We start from the raw sequence: 24319 nt of genomic DNA, 5'->3' as shown, positions 1-24319 counted from the left end.
CTTATGGGTTTATGAGTAAGTGGAAAGAGCTTAAGAAACATTTTAAAAATATTTTACTAATGGAGTACAAAAATTAAGGGTAATCCCCACTTGGAAAAGGTAGGGAAATAGAGCTGCTTACTAAACCAGTATAAAATGACAAATTTTAACCTAAATTTTTCAGAATTAAAACAGTCCAAAAAAGAGAAATGGAAGCAGTCTTAGGATGTGCCTTTAATTAGATGGCTACTAAGAAAATATTTCCACCTTAAAGCACATGATTTTCTGGAGGATGGTCTACTCAATTCCAACATGAGCTCTCATTTCAGAAAGGTGCTTCACTACGGACTCCCAACTCCCTGGGACCATAGTGAAAGGACTAGAGAATTTCGCTTCCATTCTGTTTCTTCCTCCGAATGAAGGACCCCCACCTGCACCCCATATTAAGCCCCCACATCCAGTCTCTCCTGCCAAGCTTCATCAACCCACACTTCCTGCTGAGCTCTAACCACCTTCACCTTTACCTCGCAGGCAGAATCCCATTGCCCCTGCACCCAGAACCACCCCAATAAGACCCTGTATCCAGATCCCCTCACTGAGCTGCCCCCATCCAGACTGCCCTACACAGAACCCTTTCACCACACTCCTAAATCCTCTCTTTCCCACACACACACACATTAAACCCTTCAACCCTTGAATCCTGCTGGCTGAGCCTGTCTACTCACACCTGGTGCACCTAGTGTGGAAGAGCAGGGCCCCAGGGTGTTTCTGGGGCAGACCCAGTACTTGTGTTGTGTCAGAGTCAGCTGCAGACTCACCAATGAGTCTGCATCCTGGGCTGAGAGGGTTGTGGGGTGATCTCAGACCTCCATACAAGCCCATGGCCTGTGCCCTCTGCTGCCACACTGGAGCCTCCACTCTTATTTAGAGACAAATTAATGCAACCATGCACTGCCATTACTGCCCACAAGATGCCTGTTCTGTAAACAGAAGACTTCGTTTTTGGTACCTTTACAATTTAAAAAAACTTCAGTAACTATCCAATCACAAATTACCTGTTCTTTCAAAAGCTGCTCACAGGCTTCATGTAGTGTTCCTGTCTTGGTGGACACAAAGAGATACTGTTTCTGCAAAGACTCCAAATGTTGAAGAGCACTGTTTACGTCATTCAATATTGCATCACATTGCTCCTGAAATCCAGACAAATAATCCCTCATCTGTCTAGAAAAAGAGAACTACAATGAAAAAAGGGTAATGTTTTTCTTTATATATTAAAAAAATATAACAATGTTAAGTGTCCATGACTCTTGGGCCTCAGCTACTGTTCTCTATTTTAGCACAATATGTAAAATATGTAAAAATCACAAACTCTCCTCAGAATTGTGTAATCTCCAAAATAGTAATCACAGAGAACCAATTAACACTCTTATCTCTTCTTTTGACTCCTCCAACTAAAACAGATATACCATGGCCATCTAATAGCTCAATTTTCCCTCTGTGATCTACAACACTGCCCATCATCATTAGAAGCATATCAAAAAAGAGAGAACAGGGTGCAACTCTCCAACTCTGTGACTGGTTCACAAGTATGGGCTCAGATTAAGTCGAAGCCTTATTATTTTCCACACAGAACACAAAGCTCTTCCCACAATAATAAAGGTCAGACAGGAGACAGAATTTTTAAAAAAGGATAGGGAAAAGAGCAGGACACTTTTCAGTAAAATTTAATGCGTGCTCTTAATTGTGGATTTGATAGCTAAACATCATGGCACTAGCCCCAGCAGAAACATCTCAGATCTGCAGTAGGATGGTCTGAGCCACTCACAAGTACTTAAGCAGTTTATCAAACATTAATAGGGAGATGCATCTGAAATCAACTGAAAGTAGTCCTTTCCAGATTGAAAAGAGAAAGACAGTCAGGTGAACACAGATATCAATTCAACATAACTGGGAAAAGTGTCATAAGATGCTGAAAAATTAGTGGTCATATTGGTGGACAGGATAAAATCCTATGTATCATATGCTGCAATATGTCAGAGGGGGAATTGAGATATATGTCACAGCAAAATTTCATCTCCAGTTTAAAAGCTGTTGCTGGGTGCAGAGTATAAAAATATAAAATGGTAAAATTCAACAAATGGAAGATCATACCTGTACTTAGCACCTTCATCTTGATCCATCTGGGCCTGCAGCTGAGCAAACCATGAGAAGAACTAGAACAAAGATTTTTAGATTGTCAATAAACCAGACATTACAAGGAACCAATTAGAGAAACTGTCATACCTGAAGTTCCAGAGCAATAAACAGGACACAAACAATGAATTGCTCACAACATGAACATCTTTTGTTATTAACAGAAAAAATCTTAAATACTGAACAATGATTCAGGATGTGCTCTGTTGTTTTCTGGCCTAATTCCACCACTTACCTAAAGGAAAAAGATAGATTCCCATCTCCTTGAGTTACTAGGAGCACATCATTAGCACTGCAAACATTATAGGATTGTTGACATGTGACATTCTGCGGGTTGCACCACAGTTTTTGGCAGATGTTTTAGGTTTTCAATAGAGGAAAAATATCTGCTATTAAACTACTAAGATGTTAAAGTTTTGTTTTCTTTGGTTTTTCCCCCCCATGCTAACAAAAGAATTTTACAAAAACATTAGAAAAGGCATTCAGTAGAAAAATTCTACAAATCCTATAGGAAGAATTTTAGCACTGAAGTGATGCCTCTAGGATTGCAAAATCAATCTGATGTGATTTACCTGCTGTGCAGTTTCAATTCTTTCATCTTCCATACCCAAAGTAGTGAATCCTTTCAAGAGGATATCCTCTGTTGACTCAGGTATTGCTGCCGCCAATGTGACACTCAGTGACTGTGATGTTAAACTGCATAAATCTTCAATTGGAAGCTGGACATAAACATTTCATCAGCTTAGTTACTTTTTTAAAACAAATATTTAACTATGTAACAATATCTCTAGCAGACCAGTTTATTTTTTAGTTTCTATTTGGTTACTTTCGAAGAAATAATCAATGTGGACATTGTATAAACCGTTTCATAACAATATTGAACACCAGAGTACCAATATTCAGAAATATTTAAAATATTACTCATCATAGTATGAAAAAAATTCAATGATACTCGCTACTTAACAAGAATAACTGAAATTGAATTAATACAGACAGCTTGGATATGATCTCCAGTTTAGTTAAATAGCTTGACAAATTAATATTTGTGGACTTCATATCAGAAAACAGGATAATTCATATTTCCAAGTGCAAGCAAAAAAAATGGTTTACAGATCTGCATCCTTAGGGACGTCAAAAAGCTTTTAAAAAGTAGCTGTGTAACCATTAAAAATCCTTGCATTTTTTGCTGGCTGGGACTAGGAAGGGAAGGATTGTGGAGAGTTGCCTCCATGGAGCCATCTGCTGCCCTGCACTGTGGGCTCTGCCGTATAATTATATGGCAGAGCCTGCAATGCAGCTGGCTCCCCAGGAGCGGGGTCAGCAGCTGGAATATGCTGGGACTCAGCTTATATGTACAGTCTCCCGGCCCCACTCCCAAGGAGGCAGCTACTGCCCCGCGCTGTGGGCTCTGATACAGGTTCTACTGCAGGGCCAGCAGCTGATGCACGTAAGCTGCCTCCCAGAGTGCACTGGTTCCCGGCCTCACGCCTAGGGAGACAGCTGTTTTGCAGGCACTATAGTATAAGCCCCTGTCCAGCATGCCTGCAGGGCAGAAGAGTCTAACCATAACAGAAATTGATAAGCTGATGCTTATCGGTTAAACTCTTACATCCCTAATCAGCATACAAGCTAACCAAACTTTCATTAGATTTTTCTGCTATGTGATCAAAGGACATCCCAATACCCTAATACTGCCACAACTTAAAATTATAATAATTTCAAAATATGTTTTAAACAATACTTTCTTATAGATACTCTAGATAATTTTACAGGAAAGTTTTTTGGAAGATAATTCCTATTTTTCAGAATTTCAACTTAAAGACATTTTACTGAATATAACAAATCAAAGTAATTTGGGGCAATTTAAATATTTGTTGATTGAAGACAGTCCTGGAATTAGATGCTGTATGTTATCCTTGGATAAAATGTTGCAGCTAATGAGGATATTCTCAATGACTATTCTAACATAACACTCTATTCTTTAATACATTTGTACACTGAAAGCTTATTCACAACATCCAAGAACTTGAGGGACAAAAGAGTACTGCACATAATTTCAAAAAGAAATGTTTTACAACTCTAAACAGAGCCAGCTATCTGTAGCAACAAAAGTAATAGTCTGAAATTATAAAACAGGTAAAAAGCCTTGTCTACGTTTTAGAAATTGGATAACTAACGTATCTTTGTATATTTATTTTTTTTTTCCACTCAAAAAAAGTAGAGACTGAAAATGCCAGATTCCCCAGACAGCTTTGTCACTGCATCCTAATTTTCACATTCAACATGCCTACTATCCAGAGCACCACTGGCGCCATCAGGGTCTTTTCTTGCAGCCACAACCTCCTGGGCTGTGATGGAGGGGAAGGGTTGCAAAGCAGCAGCCTCTCCTCCAAGGCCACAAGTAGTGGTTGGGCCCTGCCCTCCTCTGTAGACATAAAAGCTGGAAGAGCAGGCAACCAGTGAGTTCCCCACCTTCCCCAGGGCAGAGTGAGGCTTTGGCCTTGAGGTGGAAGGCTCTAGCCACGGGCCATTCCCAGGCTGTGGAGAAGCAGGCTCTGGCCCTAAGCTCAGCTCCCCCATTATCCCTGATACCTGCTGCCTCTCTACCAGGAGCAGACAAGAGGCTGTCAGCGGGCCAGATCCAGCCCACCAATCCATCAGATCGACCCACAGCCACCTCACCTGAACCCCTAAGCCAGGGGTGGGCAATAATTTTTGCCGTGGCCACTTCAAAAATTTTTAAAGTAGCCCCGGGCCACCCCAGAAAGGGTGGGGCCTAAATGGGATGGGGCAGGTCTACCCCATCTCCAGACCATGATTGCGCTGGGGGTGGGGAAGCTCCTTTGCGCCCCCCCTCCCCACTAGGCACCCATGCCCTGGAAGAGGCTTGGCTTGCTTCCCCAACCCCAGGGCAATCAGGGCCTAGGGGCGGGGGAACATGGAAAGCCTCCTCCCACCCTGAGAGGAGCACATGGCACTTTGAAGTGCCACAGGCTCCTTGCAGCTCCCCCACCCCCAGGCCCTCCTCCGCTCTCTCCCCCACCCTGAGAGCAGCGCCACGTGCTTCAAAATGCCACGTGCTCTTGGCAGGGCAGAAGGAGGCTTCGGGTGCTCCCCTGTCCCCAGGCTTTAATTGGCCTGGGAGTGGGGGAGCAGCAGGGCCTCTACGGGCTGGATCCGACCCATGGAGGCCCTTTTGCCCACCCCAGCCCTAGGCAGAGAACAGCTCATGCTTTAAAAATCCAGAGGCTCTCTGCTCTGGATGGCTAGGAAGGGAGGAAGGAGATTTCTCATGCTGTTCCCACCCCCCAGCAAAATCTCTCAGCTCCCATTGGCCAATCTCTCAGTTTCTGGCCAATAGAAGCTGAGAATCCTCTCCTGCACCAATACTTCCTACTGGACTGTGTACCCCAAATGCCTGTCCCAGATCACAGCCTACTCCTTCACCCAAACACACTCTCCTGCACCCAGTCCCCTATCTCAAGTTCCCTTCTGCACCAAACCTCTGTCCCTCACTGCACACTCCCCTCCCCAGAGATGCAGCCCTGGACCACTTGCCAAAATCTTGGAGTGGCCTCCCATTAAAAATTATTGCTCACTCCTGTTTATACCTACTTCTTCATCCAGGCCTTAATTTTTAAAAGTTACAAAAGGTTTTCCGTGGGACAACAGAGTGATGTCATTACTTCATTCTGCATCCTGCAGTCCCTCCCTTTCAGCCACTTGGCCTCCCCCCTCCCTGCTGCTAACCCCATTAGCTCAGAAGCTGAACCGCAAGGCAAACAGCTTGTGACTGTGAGTGGCTAAACCCAGAGGGTAAATTATGCTCTCCTCTCCTTCCTTGACCGTCTCCTCGCCTGATCCTGTGCACAGCGCTGCCAGCTCCACGCCTCCTGAGCCACCAAACCCCAGCAGTCTGCAGGGGCCAGCGTTCAGCCCTTCCGTGGGGCAGATCACAAGAGCAGAGCAGGTCCTGTAGAAGACCAACCAGTTCCCAGTGCAGCGCGGTCAGCTCCATGCCCCCTCAGCCACCAAACCCCAGCAGCCTGCAGGAGCCAGCACTCAGCCTCTCCACAGCGCAGATCGTGAGAGTCACACTGCAGGCAGCTCCACGCCACCTCAGCCCCCAAAACCTGGCAGCCCACATGGGCCAGCACTTCACTTCCTAGCCGCAGAGAAACAGAACGGCCAAGGAAGATGATCCCCCAAGACACTGCAGTAACTTGGCCATGGGGCTGTACTTCACATGAGTTTCCCCCAGGGCCTAGTGAGCGCCAAGTATTCAGAGCTGGGAGCTGCTGCCCTTCTCTGCAAAGCTGTGGGGCAAGAAGGGTGCAGGATGGGGGAGTGGCTATAAGGGGGATGGGCAGTGTGGAGGGGGAGGGGTTAGGGAAGGATGGAGGTGTAGGAATATGGAGGAAGGAGATGGAGGTAGGGATAGATGGAGGTAGGGATGGAAAGAGGGCGATGGGCCGGGTAGGGAGGGGCTAGGAAGGGAGGCAGAGGAAGTAGGGTGTAGGAATGGATGGAGGTGGGGCTATGGATTGAAGGAGGGGCTGGGCTGTGGACTATTTTATTGGCGGGTGGGGCAGGAGTGGTAAGGGGGCAGACAAGGGGGTTTGGCTGGTGACTGAAGGGCACGAGCAGGTGGGATGGGCTGAGAGCATTCAGATAGAAGGGGGCGGGAGTAGAGAAGGGTGCAAGTGACTTGGGGCCATAGAGAATGCAACTGGGCTCAGTGCAAGATTATCAGGCTCTCTGGCCACCGAAGAGGCCAGCGAGGAGGGTTAGCAAGCGTGGCAAGCAGGGTGTGCAGCCCCCTAGTGTTAACTAATATCACTTTTCACAAGAGACTTAGTAGCTAGCAACTCTTTTAAAAAGCAATCAAAATAACCAAAAGAATCATCAAGATAACAGAAGGTTCAGAATGTGCAAAGCACCTTATTTGTGATTCTCGGCTCCACGTGGCATTTCAAAGTAGTAACACCGCACGGAGCCCGCAGTCAGCGGGGGAGACCCCAGCTGAGCCCAGGCTCCACACAGCGGTACTGCTTTGAAATGCCATAAGGAGCATGGGGCCAGCGGGGGACTGCCCTGCTGGCCTCGTGCTCCCCGCACCACTTTCACCTTTAAAATATAGGCAGAGGTGCCCTATCGACTAATTGAAATGTAACATTCCTAGTTAGAATAGCATTACAAAACTGCTAAGTATTATCATGTGCACTAATTCGTTCGGTCACTATGGTGTCCAAGAATGAGCAATTTTTCTATGAACTTTTGGACTATTAATCTACTGACGTATTATTGAATTTCAACAAAATACAATTTATGGAATTGGTAAACTGGTCATTCATAAATAAGAATGTGTTGTAAAATTCAGCTAGAATAAAATGAAACTAGGTGGAAATACTTCAATTAACTCAAGTACAAGTTGGCGCTCAGTGATTCAGCAACTTTGAGACCTGACCGGTCCCAAACAAGGGAATTTGTTGGACCGGGGAGGTCCCCTGTCACAGGCTTCCCAGGCATCCACTGGCTCCACTTCTGGTCCAAGCCGGCAGCACAGCTGGCCAGCCACCCCTCCTTCAGCTAGCTGTGCTGCCAGCCTTGGCCGGACCCCTTAGCTCTGGGATTCCTAGCTGCACTATTGAACCCCCTTGCCGCAGCATTCCCTGCTCCGCCTAAGCCCCCTGCCACAGGACTCCTCACCACACCGCTAGAACCCCTGCCATGCTTCTACCTGCTTCACCGGAGCTCCCCGTGCTGCCAGAACCCCCTGCCACAGGACTCCCAAATTCACCACCAGAACTCCCCGTGCCATCAGAGCTCCATGCCACAGGCCTCCTGGATGCAGCACTGGAGCTCCTGGTACCACTAGAGCCCCCTATTGCACCATGGGACTCCTTGCACCACCTGAGCCTTCTAGCACTGTGCTCCCCACTTTGCCTGAGCCCTCTGCCCCAAGACTACCGGGCCATCACTGGCCTCCCTGCCCCTGGGCTCTCTAGTCCAGGAATATCTGTGGTCCGATATTGCCAGACCAGAGAGTCCTACTTTAAGGAAGTACAACCTGTAGTATTTCTGAGTAGCAATATTTTTTATCCCTTTTCACATTAACTTTTCTCTTCATAGATAGTATGTCCATACAATAGCAACAAAATACTAGGATTTGTAACAGGGAGTATAATTCTAGTCAAATATTAAATCTTTTCTCATTCAAGGGGAAAATTTGAAGAGATAAACATGTTTTACAAAAGACTTTCTTGCTTAGGGATGTGATAGTATAGTCGATTAACTGATAAGCAAAAGCTTATCAGTTAATGCTATAGACTACACGCATTTCCTCCCCCATCCCTTACCAATATATTTTTTAACACACTGGCCAGCAGCCCGACTCAGTCCCGACTTGCACCAGGTCCAGGACCTACCCTTGCTGTGGCTCTGCATCTAAAGTGTATTAGGAGCCAGGTGGGCAGGCAGCCCAGCTCAGTTCCAGCTCACATCAGGCCCTATGCTCATACCCCTTCAAGACAGGGGCTGCTGTCACCCTACACTGCTGCCTCTGTATCAGTGGCGGCAGTGTGGGGCGTCAGGCAGCCGGTCCGCAAGGGGAGCTGGTTTTAAAACTGGTTCTCCTCACGGACCAGCTCCTGCCTGGCACCCCACTCTGGCACAGAGGCAGCAGTGTTGAGTGGTAAGGGGCTCCTCAGGAGTGGGGCTGGAGCACACTGGCTGCCAGCCCCACCTCTGGGGACTACAGAATAGTCAAGTAACCGATAAAAATTCATGAGGTTAATCAACTATTCAATTAATGGATATTTAACATCCCTATTCTAGCTAATATATGTAGGCCCAAATTACCCATCTTAAATATATTAAGGAAATACCACTAGCATATATTTATTACTATATGTTTTTTCCTTCTAGCAAACTGAGAAAACTGATTGTGAGACTCAGATTTTCACATACAAAAATGAAATATACTTAAGGCATTGAATAAACTGGCCTACGTTAGACAATAGGTATTGGCAAAATATCGATAGGCCTGTCTTGTTAGTAGAAATACGTATTCAAAATGCTAACTAGCACTCTGAGTAGATACAAAATCTGTATTTGCAATCTGCAAAAAATTATCATGTGGATGTTGATGCCTGCAGATGTAAAGAAGATATTTGTGGATTTGCAGGGCTCTACTAACAAAATTATTCATCAAAGTCATCTCAGTAGCTTCAAATAGTTACATGCAACAGGCAGTATTATACTATGGAGGTAAGGTAAACAAGCTTGATATTGTGCAGAGCTACTAAAACAAAAACCAATATTACCCTAATGTTTTATTGACTACCTTCTGGTTAAAATAATTTAATTGCTTCATGTTACAAAAAATCAATAGGGCATAAACTTTTATGAAGATAAAAAATTGAAATACTTCATTTTAGAACTGTCAGGCTCTGCATCAGCACATTTGCTATCTAAATAATGAATTTATACCTCAAGTATTCCATATTTGTTGAAGTTCCAACTCCCTTTCAGTGCTGATTTTAAATTATGTGGCAAGAAACTATTCTGAAGTCCTTCACAAAACAAAAGCCATATACAAAATGTGTTTGCGTATGGATTATTATATTGAAAACATTGGGTTTTTTTAGCCAGGAAAAAAGAATGCTGAGAAGGAACAATCTTCAAAAACATAAAAGATCGTTAAAAAGAGGAGGGTGATAAACTGTTCTCCCTATCCACTGAGAACAAGACACGCGGTTATGGTCTTAAATTGCAGCCGGGGTGATTCAAGTTTTTCACAAGGAAAACTATCTATCTGTAAAGGTAGTAAAGTAACAGAACAAATTAGCTAGAAGGTTATGGAATCTCCATCACTGAATAATTTTAACAACAGGTTAGATAAACACTTCATATATTGGCTTGATTCAGGGGGTAGCCAAATTTACAGGTCTTCTGAGCCACATATGATAACAGCTATACTAGGTCAGACCAAAGGTCCATCTAACTCAACATCCTATCTTCCAACAATGGCCATTGCCAGGTGCCTCACAAGGAATGAACACAACAGGTAAACATCAAGGTTGTGTCTACACTGGCACCCTTTTCCGTAAAAGGGATGCTAATGAGACACTTCGGAATTGCAAATTCCGCACGGGATTTAAATATCCCCAGCGGCATTTGCATGAACATGGCTGCCGCTTTTTTCCAGCTCGGGGTTTTGCCGGAGAAAAGCGCCAGTCTAGACGGGATCTTGCGGAAAATAAACCCTTTTCCGGAAGATCCCTTATTCCTACTTTCAAGGGTTTATTTTCCGCAAGATCCCGTCTAGACTGGCGCTTTTCTCTGGCAAAACCCCGAGCCAGAAAAAAGCAGCAGCCATGTTCATGCAAATGCCGCGGGGGATATTTAAATCCCCCGCGGAATTTGCAATTCCGAAGTGTCTCATTAGCATCCCTTTTACGGAAAAGGGTGCCAGTGTAGACACAGCCCAAGTGTTCCTGTCGCTCATCTGCAGCTTCTGAAAAACAAAGGTTAGGGACACTATCCCTGCCTATCCTGACTAATAGCTATTGATGGACCTCTACTCCTTGAATCTATTTAGGTCTTTTTTGAACCCTGTTACAGTCTTGACTTTCACAACATTCTCTGGCAAGGAGTTCCACAGGGTGACTGAGTTGTGTGAAAAGACAATTACCCGTTCTGTAACTGGTGTTTGAGATGTTTTGCTCATGTCCATTCCAAATGAGGCATGTGCTATCACCACATGCACCACTGCTGGATGTTTTTCCCTCAGCAGTACCGTTAGAGTGGCTCTGGCGACCCCTCAAGTGGCACCTCCATGGCATGGTATAAAGGGACCAACCCAGCAGCACCCCTGCTGCTCTGCCCCAGGGCTCCCCCATGTCCGCTGCTGGTCAGTTTCAGCAGTGGCGGACTTGGGCAAGCCGTGGGGAAGAGCAGGTGGGGTGCTGCCAGGCACTGAGCAGGGGGGTGAGGGGCAGCGCTACAGGACCAACCCTGCAGCACCCCAGCTGCACTGCTCCGCACCACTTCCCCAGGTCGCAGCTGGTCAGCTTCAGCAGCGGCGGCAGTGGACTTGGGGAAGCTGTGCAGAGCAGCTCCAATTGTCCGGCTGGCTGGAGCACTTCCGGGTTCCAGTTTGTGCCGGACTATCGGGGGTGCCGGACTACTGGATGCCGGACAATTGGAGTTTTACTGTATTTTTAATTTGAGTGTTTGCTCATATCCATTCCACATTAGGTGACTCCCAAGCAGAACTGATAGAGGCAGGTAGAAGTTCATGGCCGCACTAACTACAGCACAGCTCTCATGGACCCAGAGTTATCTCTAGCCTGCTGAGTGATAGCGTACCGAGATGTGAAGTGTGAACCAAGACACGCTTCTAAAGATGTCCTAGATTGGCACGTGTACCAGGAAGGCAGCCAAAGATGCTGGAGCCCTGGTTTAGTGGGCATGGATGATCTATGGAAAAGAGACATTTGCAAGGTTGTAGCAGGTTTGTATGCATGAGGTGATCCATAGTCTTGCAAATCCACAGATATTCATTTCATATCCACATTCATTGATGTGGTTGTAGCTATCGGCAGCTCGTTTTTACAGATGTAGATGATGTTGGTACCTGCAAGGCCAAAATGTCCTTGATATAAATCTAGAATCTTGTAAATTTGCAACTATCTGCTTTATATCTGCAGCTCACTTTTGCAGACAAGGATGCAGATACAGATTTTGTATCCATGCAGGGCTCTAGTGATCCAGTTGGAAAGCCACTGCATAAAAACTGGCAGGCCTTTCATTCTATCAGCCACAGAGATAAAGAACTATATATACCTAGGGAAAGGCTTGGTTCCAGGTCCAATAGGCCTTGGCTTTTTACATCCAGAGCATTAAGACACCTCTCTTCTGCTGTCTGCTTCACTGCCACCAGGAACATTACTTTCCAGGACACGTAGGAAACGAAGCAGAATCAGAGCAGCATAAAGCAGCCCAATAAGCCCAGACAGGAGTAGGGATGTAAATAACGCTTTAATTAATTAACTGGTTAAACAACTAAAAGGCTAAAATTTAACAAGATAACTGTTGGCGGACAGCCTCAGCCAGGGTCCCACCGGCCTGACGCAGGTGCAGCCCTGCCCCCCCGCTCAACTGACTGGTTGGCCATACAATTGGTTACCTGATAAGCATTTTGGTAGGTCTAAGTGGTTTACTAGTTAACCTTTTACATCCCTAGAAAGGACCAATTTGAGGTCTCACTTTGGAATAGGATCACACACATGCAGATAGTCACTCAAGACCCTGAAGGAATCTTCCCATCATGTCAGGGGAGAACACTGTCTATCCTTGAATTGGATCATGAAAAACAGAGATAGCTGCAAGATGAACTCTGATGGAGGAATATGCCAGATACCAGTTCCTGAGCAAGTACAGTAATTACTCGTTTAACATGTGCCCGCTTAACACGTTTTCGCAATAGCACTATTTTATTTTTAGGGAACATTTTTCGAATAACACGACCATCCCTGAAATAACACGAAAATAATCAAGTGGCGGACTACTTCGCACAGCGGTATAAGTTGGTAAAAACAGTGATAATACGCATGAGTGGATGAATACATGTGGTCACAGCGCTTTTCCGCTCACTCACGTGTTTATCTTTGTGTTTTAACAAACCACAGCGACTGGTGTTGCTAGATATCTAATGCTGACGTTGACGACCCAGCACCAACAAAATACAGTAAACTTCCGATAATCCGGCACCTTTAGGACCCAGGGGGTGCCGGATTATCAGATATGACGGACTATCAGAAGAGGGGGCTATGAGGGGTCTGGGGTAGGGTGGGGGGATGCTACCCCAGACCCTCTCATAGCCCTCCCTTCTGATAGTCTGGCTCTGCCCCAGGAGTCCCCGATTCAGCCGCTGCTGGTCAGTTTCAACAGCGGCTGAATCGGGGACGCCTGCAGCAGAGCAGCTGGGGTGCTGCCGGGTTGGTCCGGTAGCGCCAACCCTTGGCACCGCGAGACCAACCCGTCAGCACCCCAGCTGCTCTTGGGGACGTCTGGGGCAGAGCAGCTGAAGTGCTGACGGGTTGGTCCCGCAGCGCCGCTCCTCGGCGCTACTGGACCAACCCAGCAGCACCCCAGCTGCTCTGCGCCAGGTGTCCCCAAGTCAGCCGCTGCAGAAACTGATCAGCGACTGACTCCAGGAAGCCCGAGACAGAGCTGCTCTGCCCCGGGCTTCCTGGAGTCAGCCCTGTCAATTTCAGCAGCGGCTGAATCAGGACGCCTGGGACAGAGCAGCTGGGGCGCTGCTGGGTTGGTCTGGTAGCGCCAAACCTCGGCGCTGCAGGGACCAACCCAGCAGCACCCCAGCTGCTCTGTCCCAGGTGTACCCAAGTCAGCTGCTGCTGAAACTGACCAGCGGCTGATTCCAGGAAGCTGGGGCAGAGCAGCTCTGCCTCGGGCTTCCTGGAGTCAGCCGCTGGTCAATTTCAGCAGCGGCTGAATCCGGGACAGCTGGGGTGCTGCTGGGTTGGTCCCGCAGCCCCGAGGGGCAGTGCTACTGGACCTACCCAGCAGCACTCCAGCTGTTCTGCCCCCTGCTTCTCGGATTCAGCGCTGGTCAGTTTTAGCAGCGGCTGAATCAGGGAAGCTGGGGGCAGAGCAGCTCCAATGGTCCAGCTGCCCGGAGCACTTCCGGGTTCCTGATGGTGCCAGACCATCAGGAGTGCCGGACCGTCAGATGCCGGACCATCGGAGTTTTACTGTACTGACTTTGCCATCACCACCTGAAATGCAACCCCCACCTTTTCCATTATCTTTAATGGAAAAATTGACCCCGCATAGCACATTTTCGCTTAGCACGAACATTTTCAGAAACGCATCTCTAGTGTTAAATGAGGAATTACTGTAGTCTAAAATGGACTGCACTGGAGCATGCTTAGGAAAGATATTTTGCTCCAATGTCTGGTCAGAGAACCTCATCCACTTCACCTCATGGACAGTTTGCTTCCCATTAGGACCTGCCGAACTTGCTCTAAGCTGGCATGTTCTTCCATGCTCAAACACAGAACATCCACATTGAGAGGTACAGGGATGCGAGACTGGGAAACAGGAGCCAACTGTGGACCTGCAACAGCTCCAGATGATTGAGGAGGAGTCGGGGGGGTACAGCAGCATGCCAAATCAGCATTGGAATAGCCAGGGCAATCATGCTCACTCAAGCCTGGTCCCATTTGATTGAACTAGGACCTGACTGATAAGAGGCATTGGGAAGAACAAATAAAGTAGACCCTCAGACCATGACAGGAGAAAGGTGGCTGAGAGATCTCCTACCCAATCCCCACTGGTTTTGCCTGGTTGACAACAGGTACACGAGGGAAAACCCCCACACAGGTCATTTCCGGATGGAGCAATCACTCATGGTGAGAAGTCACTCTTGAAGCAATTTGCCAGGACATTGTCAATTCCCGGGGGGTTGCCAGCTTAAATTGGATGTCACAGCTGATGCAGAAATCCCAGAGAAGGAAGCTTCCTGGCACACAGTCAATGAGCATGCCCCTTCCTGCATATTGATATAAAACATCAAGGCTGGGGTGTCTGCAAGGACATGCTCGAACCGTGCAGCAGGAAGACCTCAGAGCATGGTATGGGCCGGCGAATTGGCAATGGGAACCCAGTGATTAACACCTCCTAATGAGACTCAGAAAGGGAATGGGACCTAGAGCAGGTACTACAGCCTGAGGACCTCTGTGACCAGGAAGTCAGACAGGATGGAGACCAGAGACGGTGCAATTGAGATCTATAACGCTAATCCTAGAAGTGGTGCGGAGGTCTCAGGGAATCAGTCACAGTGCTCAAGGAAAGAGGCATGAGCCTCCGTGCCAAAGCTCTGGTATTGCCTCAAGTCCTACCTCCTGTGGCCATAGTCAGGGAAATGGAAGGGCACATGCAAAGTCCACCTCCCAGCATCTGAGGCATGAAGGCTTTGTACCAGGAAGCACTGGTGCCTTTGCAGGGGTTGCTGGGATGGAGGCACCTGGAAAAGGCCCAACATGGGATTACCCATCAATTGTACTACTGGCTGGGTGGATGCTGCTGGCATCTGCAAGGCCAAAATGTCCTGCGCTGCCCAAAAGGCCTCTAGTGTAGACAGCACTCCACATGCCATAGGCCTTCATTTCTACTCGGCATCATCAGATGGAGTGGAGATGGCTGAACCATTCTGTTTGAGTCAGTCCCCAAATCCCAGACAGAGGTGTCAAGCCACCTATTGCATGTCTTGGCTCTCCTCCCAATTTCTCCTTAATTTACAGGACATTGGGGAAGGGCCCCTTTGCCAGGGTCTTCACCTTCCAGACTGGAGTTGACAAACGGGAATGGTACTATTCTGACGATGGCACCGATGGAGCATTCCAGGCCAAGTCTGACCTGGTCTCTGCTGCCGGAGTTAGAGCTGACTCCATTAAGAGTGCCCCAAGTCAAATAACCCTATCCTTCCTCCTTCAAGTTTTGAATGATTTGTAAATACGGCACTTCTTTTTAATGTGCTTCTTGGCTAAACACTTCAGACAGTTGTTGTGCAGGTCACTAACAGACATAGGATGCTTATACTCTGGACGTGGTTTGAAACCTAGTTACTGGGTATGCCCTCCTATGGGTACTACTGAGGGAAAAACTTTCCATACCAATGCATGTGGTGAGCACAAACACCTAATGTGTAATGGACACTAGCAATCACTCGAAGAACTACTACTTCCTTTTATTTGTTTTAAACCTGGTGCCTATTAATTTGGTGACCTCTAGTTTTTGTGTTAGAAGTAAACAGCACATCTTTATCTACTTTCACTGTACTAGTCATGATTTTATAGACATCTAGGATATTTCTCTTTAGCTTCTCTTTTCCAAGGTGAAAAGTCCTAGTCCTATTAATCTCCCTTCATATGGAAGCTATTTCATACTCCTAATCATTTGTGTTGCCCTTTTCTTAATCTTTTTCAACACCAGTATATCTTTCTTGAGATGGGGTGACCACATCCTGACTACTTTGGGCAGATATGGGCTTAAAATGGATTTAGAGAGAGGCAAAATGATATTTTCCGTCTTATTATCAATCCCTTGCTTAACGATTTGCAATATTCTGTTAGCTTTTTTTGACTGTCGCTGCACACTGAGTAGATATTTTCAGAGAACTATCCACAATAAGATCTCTTTCTTGAGTGGTAACAGCTAATTTAGACCCTGATTATTTTATATGGATAGCTCAGTTTATATTTTCCAGTGTGCACTACTTTGCATTTATCAACATTAAATTTCATGTTGTTTCATTAAATTTTATTTTGTTGCCAAGTCACCTAGTTTTGAGTAATCTTCAGACATTTGAGAATCAGGTGCACCTGACAGTGCTCAGGCTTCAGCAAAAGTGGCCTGATGTCAGGAGGCAGATGCCTCTCATGCGGCAGAAGTCCCTAGCCCACCACCTTTCTTCAGGAAAGGAAACCTTAACTCCTACTATTCCTTCGGTATGAGGAGAATAATGGGACATATAGAGGTCTGTGAAGATGCACTTTTAAAAGTAAAAGAACCTACGCGGCTCATGAGCTGCTGCTTGGCCATCCCTAGACGATAATAATTAGTCCTGCCTCAAAACAAAGAAATGGACTACATGACTTATTGAGGGCCGTGTGATTCTACAATTGCTATAATGGAACCACTCCACAATGGAAGAGCACCATTATTAAATGTGCCCTGCATCCCAAGGCAAAAGTTTAGTACAGGAAATGGATAGTGAATCCCAGGTAAAACTAGAGCTGTAAAATAGCAGAAATGTAATTATTTGCATGGAGAACAGAGCAGGGTTGTGGAGCTCATTCTCAGGGAAGATGCCAAGGACCCTAGTGACCACATAAAGTGGTTACGAACCTAAGATACAGGGGCTGCATTAGCCCCTGGCTTGTCTGGATCTGCCCCCACCCCCAGGAACAGGGCTCCTCCTCAGCACTGGGGAGCTCCCCATAGGGGTAGAACACACAAAATCTACTAGCCTGAGCCCCACTGAGTTCTGGACAGTGCCTTTCACCTCCATGGGGCCACACCAGTGAAGATTTGGGGTTTTTTATTGGTTGGTTTTTTTGGTTGGACTTCTTTTCTCTTTCGCACTTCTCACCTGTGTGCGGCCCCAACTGATTTTTCGGCAGGTCAGCAGCTCCCGACCCAAAAACGGTTCCCCACCCCAGACAAAAATCCTCAGCTGCCAGCCCTGGGGCGCCTCCTGACGGGGGCAGCGCTAATTCTGCCCGCACGGGATCGATGCGGCTCGCCCAGGCGACGCACCAACGGACCAAGGGCACGTCCTGGGCAGCGGGGGGGGGGGGGGGGGGGGGGGGGGGGGGGGGGGTCCCCGACACGCCCGGCCCCAGCACAGGCCGCGACTCCCCACGTCCCGGGGCGGCCCAGGAGACGCGTCATCGGGCTACGTGGCAGCAGCTCCCGGTCTCCGGCCCCTCCCCGCTCACCTCGGCCGGGACGGGCGGGTTCTCGGCCGCCGCTTTCAGCTCCAGCACCGAGTCCGTCTGCCGGTCGGTGAGCGGAGCCATGGGCCGGGGCCTGCGGTCCCACAGGCCGAGCTTGTCCCGGGTCTCCCTGTCGCCCAGCTCCGGGGGCGGCTCCGCCATCCTCACGGGCCGGCGGAACGGGCGGGGGGCGGACAACTTCCGGGAGCGGGCAGAGAGACGAGCGCACCCATCCGAACCCGGAAACGCTTCCGGAGGAAAGAGGCGCGCTGGGGAGCTCCACGCGCCCACAAGTCAGGGAAGGATCTGGGAAAGCAACTTCCGGTGCTGGAGAAGGCTCTCTCCGAAGCCGACGGAGGGAGAGTGACGGAAACGCCTTCTCTCTCGTGACGTCATTCCGCTGCGTCGATGGGCACAGGAAGCTGCCCTAGGCCGTGAGAAAAGCAGACCGCGGGCGCGCGCCTGCCCCCTGCCGGCCCGAGGCGTCGCAGCACGAACTCTTCCCTGCCTGCGCCCCGAGACACGCGTACGAATCCGGGCCAGCTCGCTTCCCGCTGTGACGTGACACTGACAACACTTCAGCAGGGGGGCGGGGCACTACTGCTGGCCGGCCAATTGCATTCGCCCCCGCGAGCCTGCTGCCGGGGGCGGGGGAGTCAGGCCAAAGGCCACACCCCGCCGAAAGAAAAAGAAAGTTCATTGCATGGAGTGTCACCGCTTCCACCGCTGCCCAGCCTGCAGCGAGCGTGCTGAGAAGCCCCAGGTCCTTCCCTAGGCAGCGTCGCTAGCTATGAACTCTACAGCCCGCTAGCGCAGCAGACCCCACTTGGCAGGACTCCTCCCCGCCCACAGAGCTATCGCCCCTTCTTGCAAGGGCAGACGATAGGTGGAAGCATCACTACACGATCGAGAAGGGCCTGCCTCTTTCCTGTGCTCAGGAGAGAAGGGTCACGTCCTTGTACTTCTTCACCTAGAACTATGTATCTGCTCATAGAAAAATTGTGCATCTTTTTCGTAGCATTCTCTTACATGAAGCCCTGGAGTGTTTGCTAGTTTTCTTCAATTTGATTTATTATCCAGTGAATAATACTTTCTTCCACTATTTGATCTGAGGAAGTGGGTCTGGCCCAGAAAGCTCATCATCTAATAAACCATCTTGTTAGTCTTTAAAGTGCTACATTGTCCTGCATTTTGCTTCAACTACCCCAGACTAACACGGCTACATTTCTATCATTATCCAGTGAACTTACTCTTCCATATTGCCACCAGCCACATCGTACATCATATTTTCCCCTGTATTAAACTTCACACTAGCAAGGAGCTTCAGACTGGCATTTTACTGACTATAGCTTCATTTCCTTGAACAATAGTAAAAGTTTAATAAAAAAGTAGCATCTAACAGCACTGAACAACCTTGCAGTTATTTTTCAGCTTTGAAACTACAGTAGTATCAAACTCCTCATGCGGTACAGGTTTTGAGCCTTTCTAGTCTGGCACCTTTGGAACCCGACCAGTGCTGAACCAGAGAATTTGCCAGACCACAGGAGGTCAATACTGTGTAGCATCATTACCAACACTTCCACTGCTTGCTGGGCTCTTAGACATTTATGATTAATTTAGAGTTAGATAATAGCACAAAACACTGTTTACAGTCACTGGTCCTCAAACTCTGGGACAGCACACTTATGGGTGTGGCCATCTGGCAACCTAAAATCATGCCGAACCAGAAAGGTTCAACCTGTAGTATCATGGAACAAGCTGCAGAATTGATTTCTTGCTGTGGCATTGTACTCCACTATCTGAGCTCTTTAAAAAAAAAAGTTTCCAGCCCTTGTAGGGATGGAGATTACATTTTCAAGGTTACCACAGTACAAATTGATGCAAAGAAGCCTGCCCAAACCTGACAAGAACTTTAATGCAGTTCCACCTCAGTTACTTCATTTTAGAAGTTCTGCACTCAGATTAGGCATGTAACAGTGTAGTCAATTAACCAATTAAAGCATTAACCTATAAACTTTTGCTAGACTACACACATTCTCCCTCCCCCCCCCACCCCCCAATACATTTTTTTAGCAGGCTGGCCAGCAGCCCAGCTCAGTCCTGGCCTATGCCAAATCTGGGACCTACCCACACTGTAGCTCTGCATTTAAAGTGTATTAGGAGCCAAGCAGCCCAGCTCAGTTCCAGCTCATGCCAGATCCAGGAGCTTAGCTCCCTCCTTCCCCAGACAGGGGTTGCTGCAACCCCACACTGTTGCCTGTGTATCAGAGGCAGCAACATGGGACAACAGGCAGCTGGTCCGTGGGGGGAGCTGATTTTTTACAGAGACAGCAGTGTGGAGTGACGGGGCTGCTTGGGACTGGGACTGGAGTGCACTGGCTGCTGGCCACACCCCAGGGGACTATAGAATAGTCAAGTAACCGTAGTCAAGTAACTGATAAGAATTCATGAGGTTAATCAACTATTCAACTAACCAATATTTAGTATCCCTAATTCAGATTCCACAGTTAAGAGTTGGACTTTTCTAAAGTACAAGCATTTGGTATTTTTGCTATGGCATTCACCTTTTTTTGCCCTCCCTTTTCTGGCTCTTGCTAGCTTTCCCTGCTAAAGTGTGGTTAATTGGATTACAGTGCATTCTTCCTGACTTTGACAGAACTAAGCAGCAAAGGTGCAGAGAATGAAAGCTATAGTTTAGTTTGCAGCCAGGGAGCAACAAGAACCAGAAGTGCAGGCTGGCAATTTAGGCTGTCTGAAGGATACACTTTTTGGGAATATACAAGGGAAATGAGGTTTTGGGACAAGCTGCTTGAGCAGTGTCTCTAAGCTGCACACTTGGGCAGCCCTCAAAAGAGATTCAGATGCCACTTAGCTGATTAGCAGAGCACCCACATCCCACAACAGCTAGTAACATGCATTTCTACTGGTGGTGCACATCTGTACATGCCTCGATGAACAATTTATCCTGCACGTGGATGGGGAGAAAAAAGGGAACATTGCCCAGGAATATAGCAAAAACCCCTCATCTTCAGGGATAGTCAAAAAATTGCTAAATTACATTTCGCTATGAGCCTCAGCTCTGTGGATGGAAATTAATCCTAAAATTAACGCTATAGAATGTGGTCTGATTGTGCCTCACATCTAGGTGCTTAAATGTACTATTTCAGACAGATGCTGGCTGAAATATTTAATTACAGCTAAAGCCCTTCACAAGAAGCACAATGCAATTAAATTGCCACTTAGTTTGCCAATTAGGGTATGTCTACACGGCAGGGTTTTAAAACTACACTTACATCCACATTATAATTGCGTTCTTTCAACAGAAAGTCGAAAGAACGGAGGGGTTTTTCCAACAGAGGTTAATCAACTAATCAAGACCTCTTTCGGAAAAAGGTGGGGGAGATGGGAAAAGGGGGGGAGATTGAAAAAAGAGGCCTCAAGGAAAAAGCACAGGTGCCCTAGTGGCCACTCCTTCCATAGTAATCAGAACTTAAATGTGAGATAGCATCTAATCAGTATGGATACTACCTTTCGAAAAAGCAGATTTATTTTTCGATGCACTTTGGCAGTGTGGATGCTCTCTTTTGAAAGACATTTTTCCAGAAGATCTCTTCCAGAAAAGCTTCTTCCAAAAGAAGCCTTCAGTCTAGACATAGCCTTATACAGTTAGGAGGTCCCTAACTTTTTGTGCTCACCAACCCCAACATTTTCTGAGAGCCCTGTTTATAAATATCCCAAGTAACTGGCATTAGGTGCCTTATAACAGGAGTGGGGAACCTTTTCTGGGTCGGGCCCACTGACACAGAAAAATTAGCAGGGGGCCTCACACAAGTGAGAAGCAAAGTGAGAAGTCCTTGACTGAGAAGGAAAAGCACTCCTCAGATTCCCCTTGCACACCAGAGCCTGGGGGCCAGGCTAGTAGATTTTGTGTGCTCCAGCCCTGTAGCTAGGTGGCAGGAGGCTGGAGTGCCAGCACAGGCTCCCCAATGTGAGAAGATCCCAGATCTCCTAGGGGACCAGATCCAAGCAAGCCAGAGGCTGCATCTGGGCCTGAGGTTCCCCACCCCTGCCTTATAGGGAGGAAAAGCACATGCTGCGCCACTGAAGAGAAGCCAACTCCAGGAAGTTCTAGTGCTACAAGATGCTCTCACTGAAGCTATGTCTAGACTGCAAGCTTCTTTCCGGAGCTTTTCCAGAAGAGATCTTTCGGAAAAACATTTTTCAAAAGAGCATCTGCTCAGCAAAAATTCAAGGAAAAAGCAATCTGCTTTTTTTGAAAATAGCATCCATGTTGATTGGACGCTAGCTTGCCACCCAGAACCAGCTTGGGCAGGGCTCGAGGTCAGCAATTGCTTCCAAGTGCTGTTGCCTAAGGCAAACAGAGATGCACTTAAAGCGATCCCCCTGCATAGCTGTTTCTCTGCTTCAGCTGTGTGCTTGCCTACCTCTCTGAGGGACAGCAAAGCTTCAGCAGTGTATACTCTGGTTGCCCTGCTTCAGGACACCACAGCACACTCCTTGACATGGAGCCAGAGCTACCCCTGGGCATACAATGTCCCCACACTGCCATGCTACAGTTTCTGCAGCAGTTTGTGCAGGCTGCCTTCATGGCCCTGCACAAGCTCATTGAGACCCTCTTCCTGCGTGCAGGAGCAAGACCCGTGCAACCGCACCCCACAGTGGAGACACGATTTTGGATGCTGGACACCAGTTCCCACTGGTGGGACCAGCAGTGGCTCCAAAACTTCCACATGCAGAAGGCCACCTGTATGGAGCTGTGCGCCTGGCTTACCCCTGCCCTCCAATGACAGGACACCCACCTGCAGCCTGCCATGCTCCCGGAGAAGCTCACCACCCCCAGACAATTAGGGGGCAGTGGGCAACCAGTTCAGCATAGGAAAGTCCACCGTTGGTGCCTTCCTCATGGAGGTAAGGTACTCTTGGGCTGCAGTCCCGGGGGGGAGGAGGGGGATACTGGAAAGGGGGACCCTAGGGAAAGGGTGTTGGAAGGGCACAGGGCTGGGCTTGGCAAGCAACCCCATCCCCAGGGGGTTGTGCCATCCCACCCTCACACAGCCCTGCTGCTTGGGGGGGGTGGCCTTATAGGGAGTGGCTCCTGAGATGTTTGAGGGGAGGGGGGGACCAACAGTCATCAGTCCAGAGGACAGGGATGTCCCAGGAGCAAGGTCATGTGTGGCCTGTGCCTCAAGAACCCTGAGGTACCCAGGGCCTGCTTCCTTCCTCCCCCTTCCCCCCCCCCCCCCAGACAAGCCCTCCCCCCCCCCCAGACAAGCAGGCAAGGCAAGTCTCCAGCCATAGTGGGATCGATGGGTGTAAGGGGGCCTGCAGCAACCTGGCCCTCCATGGGACACACACACACACACACACACAGCCCCCAGTGCTGTCTGTGGGAGCAGGTGGTGCCTCACATGACTGTGCTGTGGGTGGCACTCCTTAGCACTGGTAGTCCTGGCAAAGTTCTTTCACCTTATTCCAAACCTGTTCCAATGCGTACCCTCTCTGCCCAGACCTCGGCCTTTCGGCTATAGATGTCAGTGTTTCTGCACTGGGAGCAGAGATCCTAGGGTCGTCTCCTTCCCCCACAGCTCAAGGAGGAACAGGGTCTCTGCTCCAGACCAGGAGGGTGCACAGCGTTACTGCCCCTGGCTGGGTCCTGGGAACCTGGTGTTGCTTCCTGGGAAGGCCGGGGGGGAGGGTTCTCAGGGGTCTTGAGGCTGGGCCATTGCTCAGAATGCGTGGGAGAGCTGTGCAGCTGTGGTTCCTGCCACAAGGCTTGTCCTAAGTGCCTGCAGCTTTAAGAGCTGACAGGAGACAGGAACTATAGAGTTCTGATTACTTTGGATGGAGTGGCCACCAGGGAACCTATGTTATTTCCTGGAAGCCTCTTCTTTCGAAAATACCCACTTCCATGTCCACACATGCCTTTTTCAGAAAAAGCTCTTTTGGAAAAAAAGACTTCTTCCTCATAGAAAGAGGTTTACTGCTGCCAGAAAAAGCCCTCTGTTCTTCTGACTTTTTGTCAAAAGTATGCAACAGCAGCATGGACATAAGTGTAGTTTGTCTGGGAAAATGGCTGTTTATCCGGGAAAGCCCTACAGTGTAGACATACCCTGAGCTGCTTCCGAATTGACCACCCAGCCTATCACATCCCCTTTCTTTATCATCCTACCTGGATGATGTTTGCTCCCTTCCAAGTCTGTAGCAAGGCTGTGGTTCCCCAAGCCTATCCAAAATAATTTTATGGGAGAAAGGAGACAAAAGTGGCAATTGTCATCAGCTGCTGGAATTTCCCAGCAAAGAAGGGGGGGACACTCTAAAGTCCAGCTAGATGCAAATTGGCATGTTATGTACATTTAAAAATACAGCCTTACATGCCGGCTTTCTTCTGCCACAGCACCTCTGTACTTTAAGAGAGTTTGGACTTAAAAAAAAAAAACACTGTAAAAGACAATAGTTAAACTTTCAATATATCAGTAGGTTGGTAGAAATCTACATTTTACTTTGTAATTCCTTTTCACTCTTAGGAATAAGGGCAATAAGAAGGGCTCGATAAATCATATCATCTACTTGCCCGTGGCGAGTAGATTACAAGCCAGCAC

General features: G+C 48.0%; 1 protein-coding gene across 2 annotated transcripts in view; it reads right to left on the bottom strand.

Annotated features, from left to right (window-relative positions):
* The window catches only part of COG3 (component of oligomeric golgi complex 3), a 56283-nt gene extending 38021 nt beyond the window's left edge, over positions 1-18262 (bottom strand). The window contains exons 1-4 of one of the 2 annotated variants that reach the window (XM_075918998.1): positions 17703-18262; positions 2745-2891; positions 2131-2192; positions 1035-1200 (exon numbers count right to left, since the gene is read on the bottom strand). In XM_075918998.1, the coding sequence (XP_075775113.1) occupies positions 1035-1200; positions 2131-2192; positions 2745-2891; positions 17703-17861 (534 nt within the window). In that variant the 5' untranslated portion in view covers positions 17862-18262. Of the gene's footprint in view, positions 1-1034; positions 1201-2130; positions 2193-2744; positions 2892-17702 lie in introns of those variants that run through there. The other variant, XM_075918999.1, reaches the window with a different exon arrangement.
* Between the last annotated feature and the right edge of the window lie 6057 nt (positions 18263-24319).

The sequence above is a fragment of the Pelodiscus sinensis genome, chromosome 1, assembly GCF_049634645.1.
Source record: "Pelodiscus sinensis isolate JC-2024 chromosome 1, ASM4963464v1, whole genome shotgun sequence".
Lineage (NCBI taxonomy): Eukaryota > Metazoa > Chordata > Testudines > Trionychidae > Pelodiscus > Pelodiscus sinensis.
The sequence above is the reverse complement of the archived record's forward strand: the minus strand, read 5'-3'. Positions and strand labels throughout refer to the sequence as shown.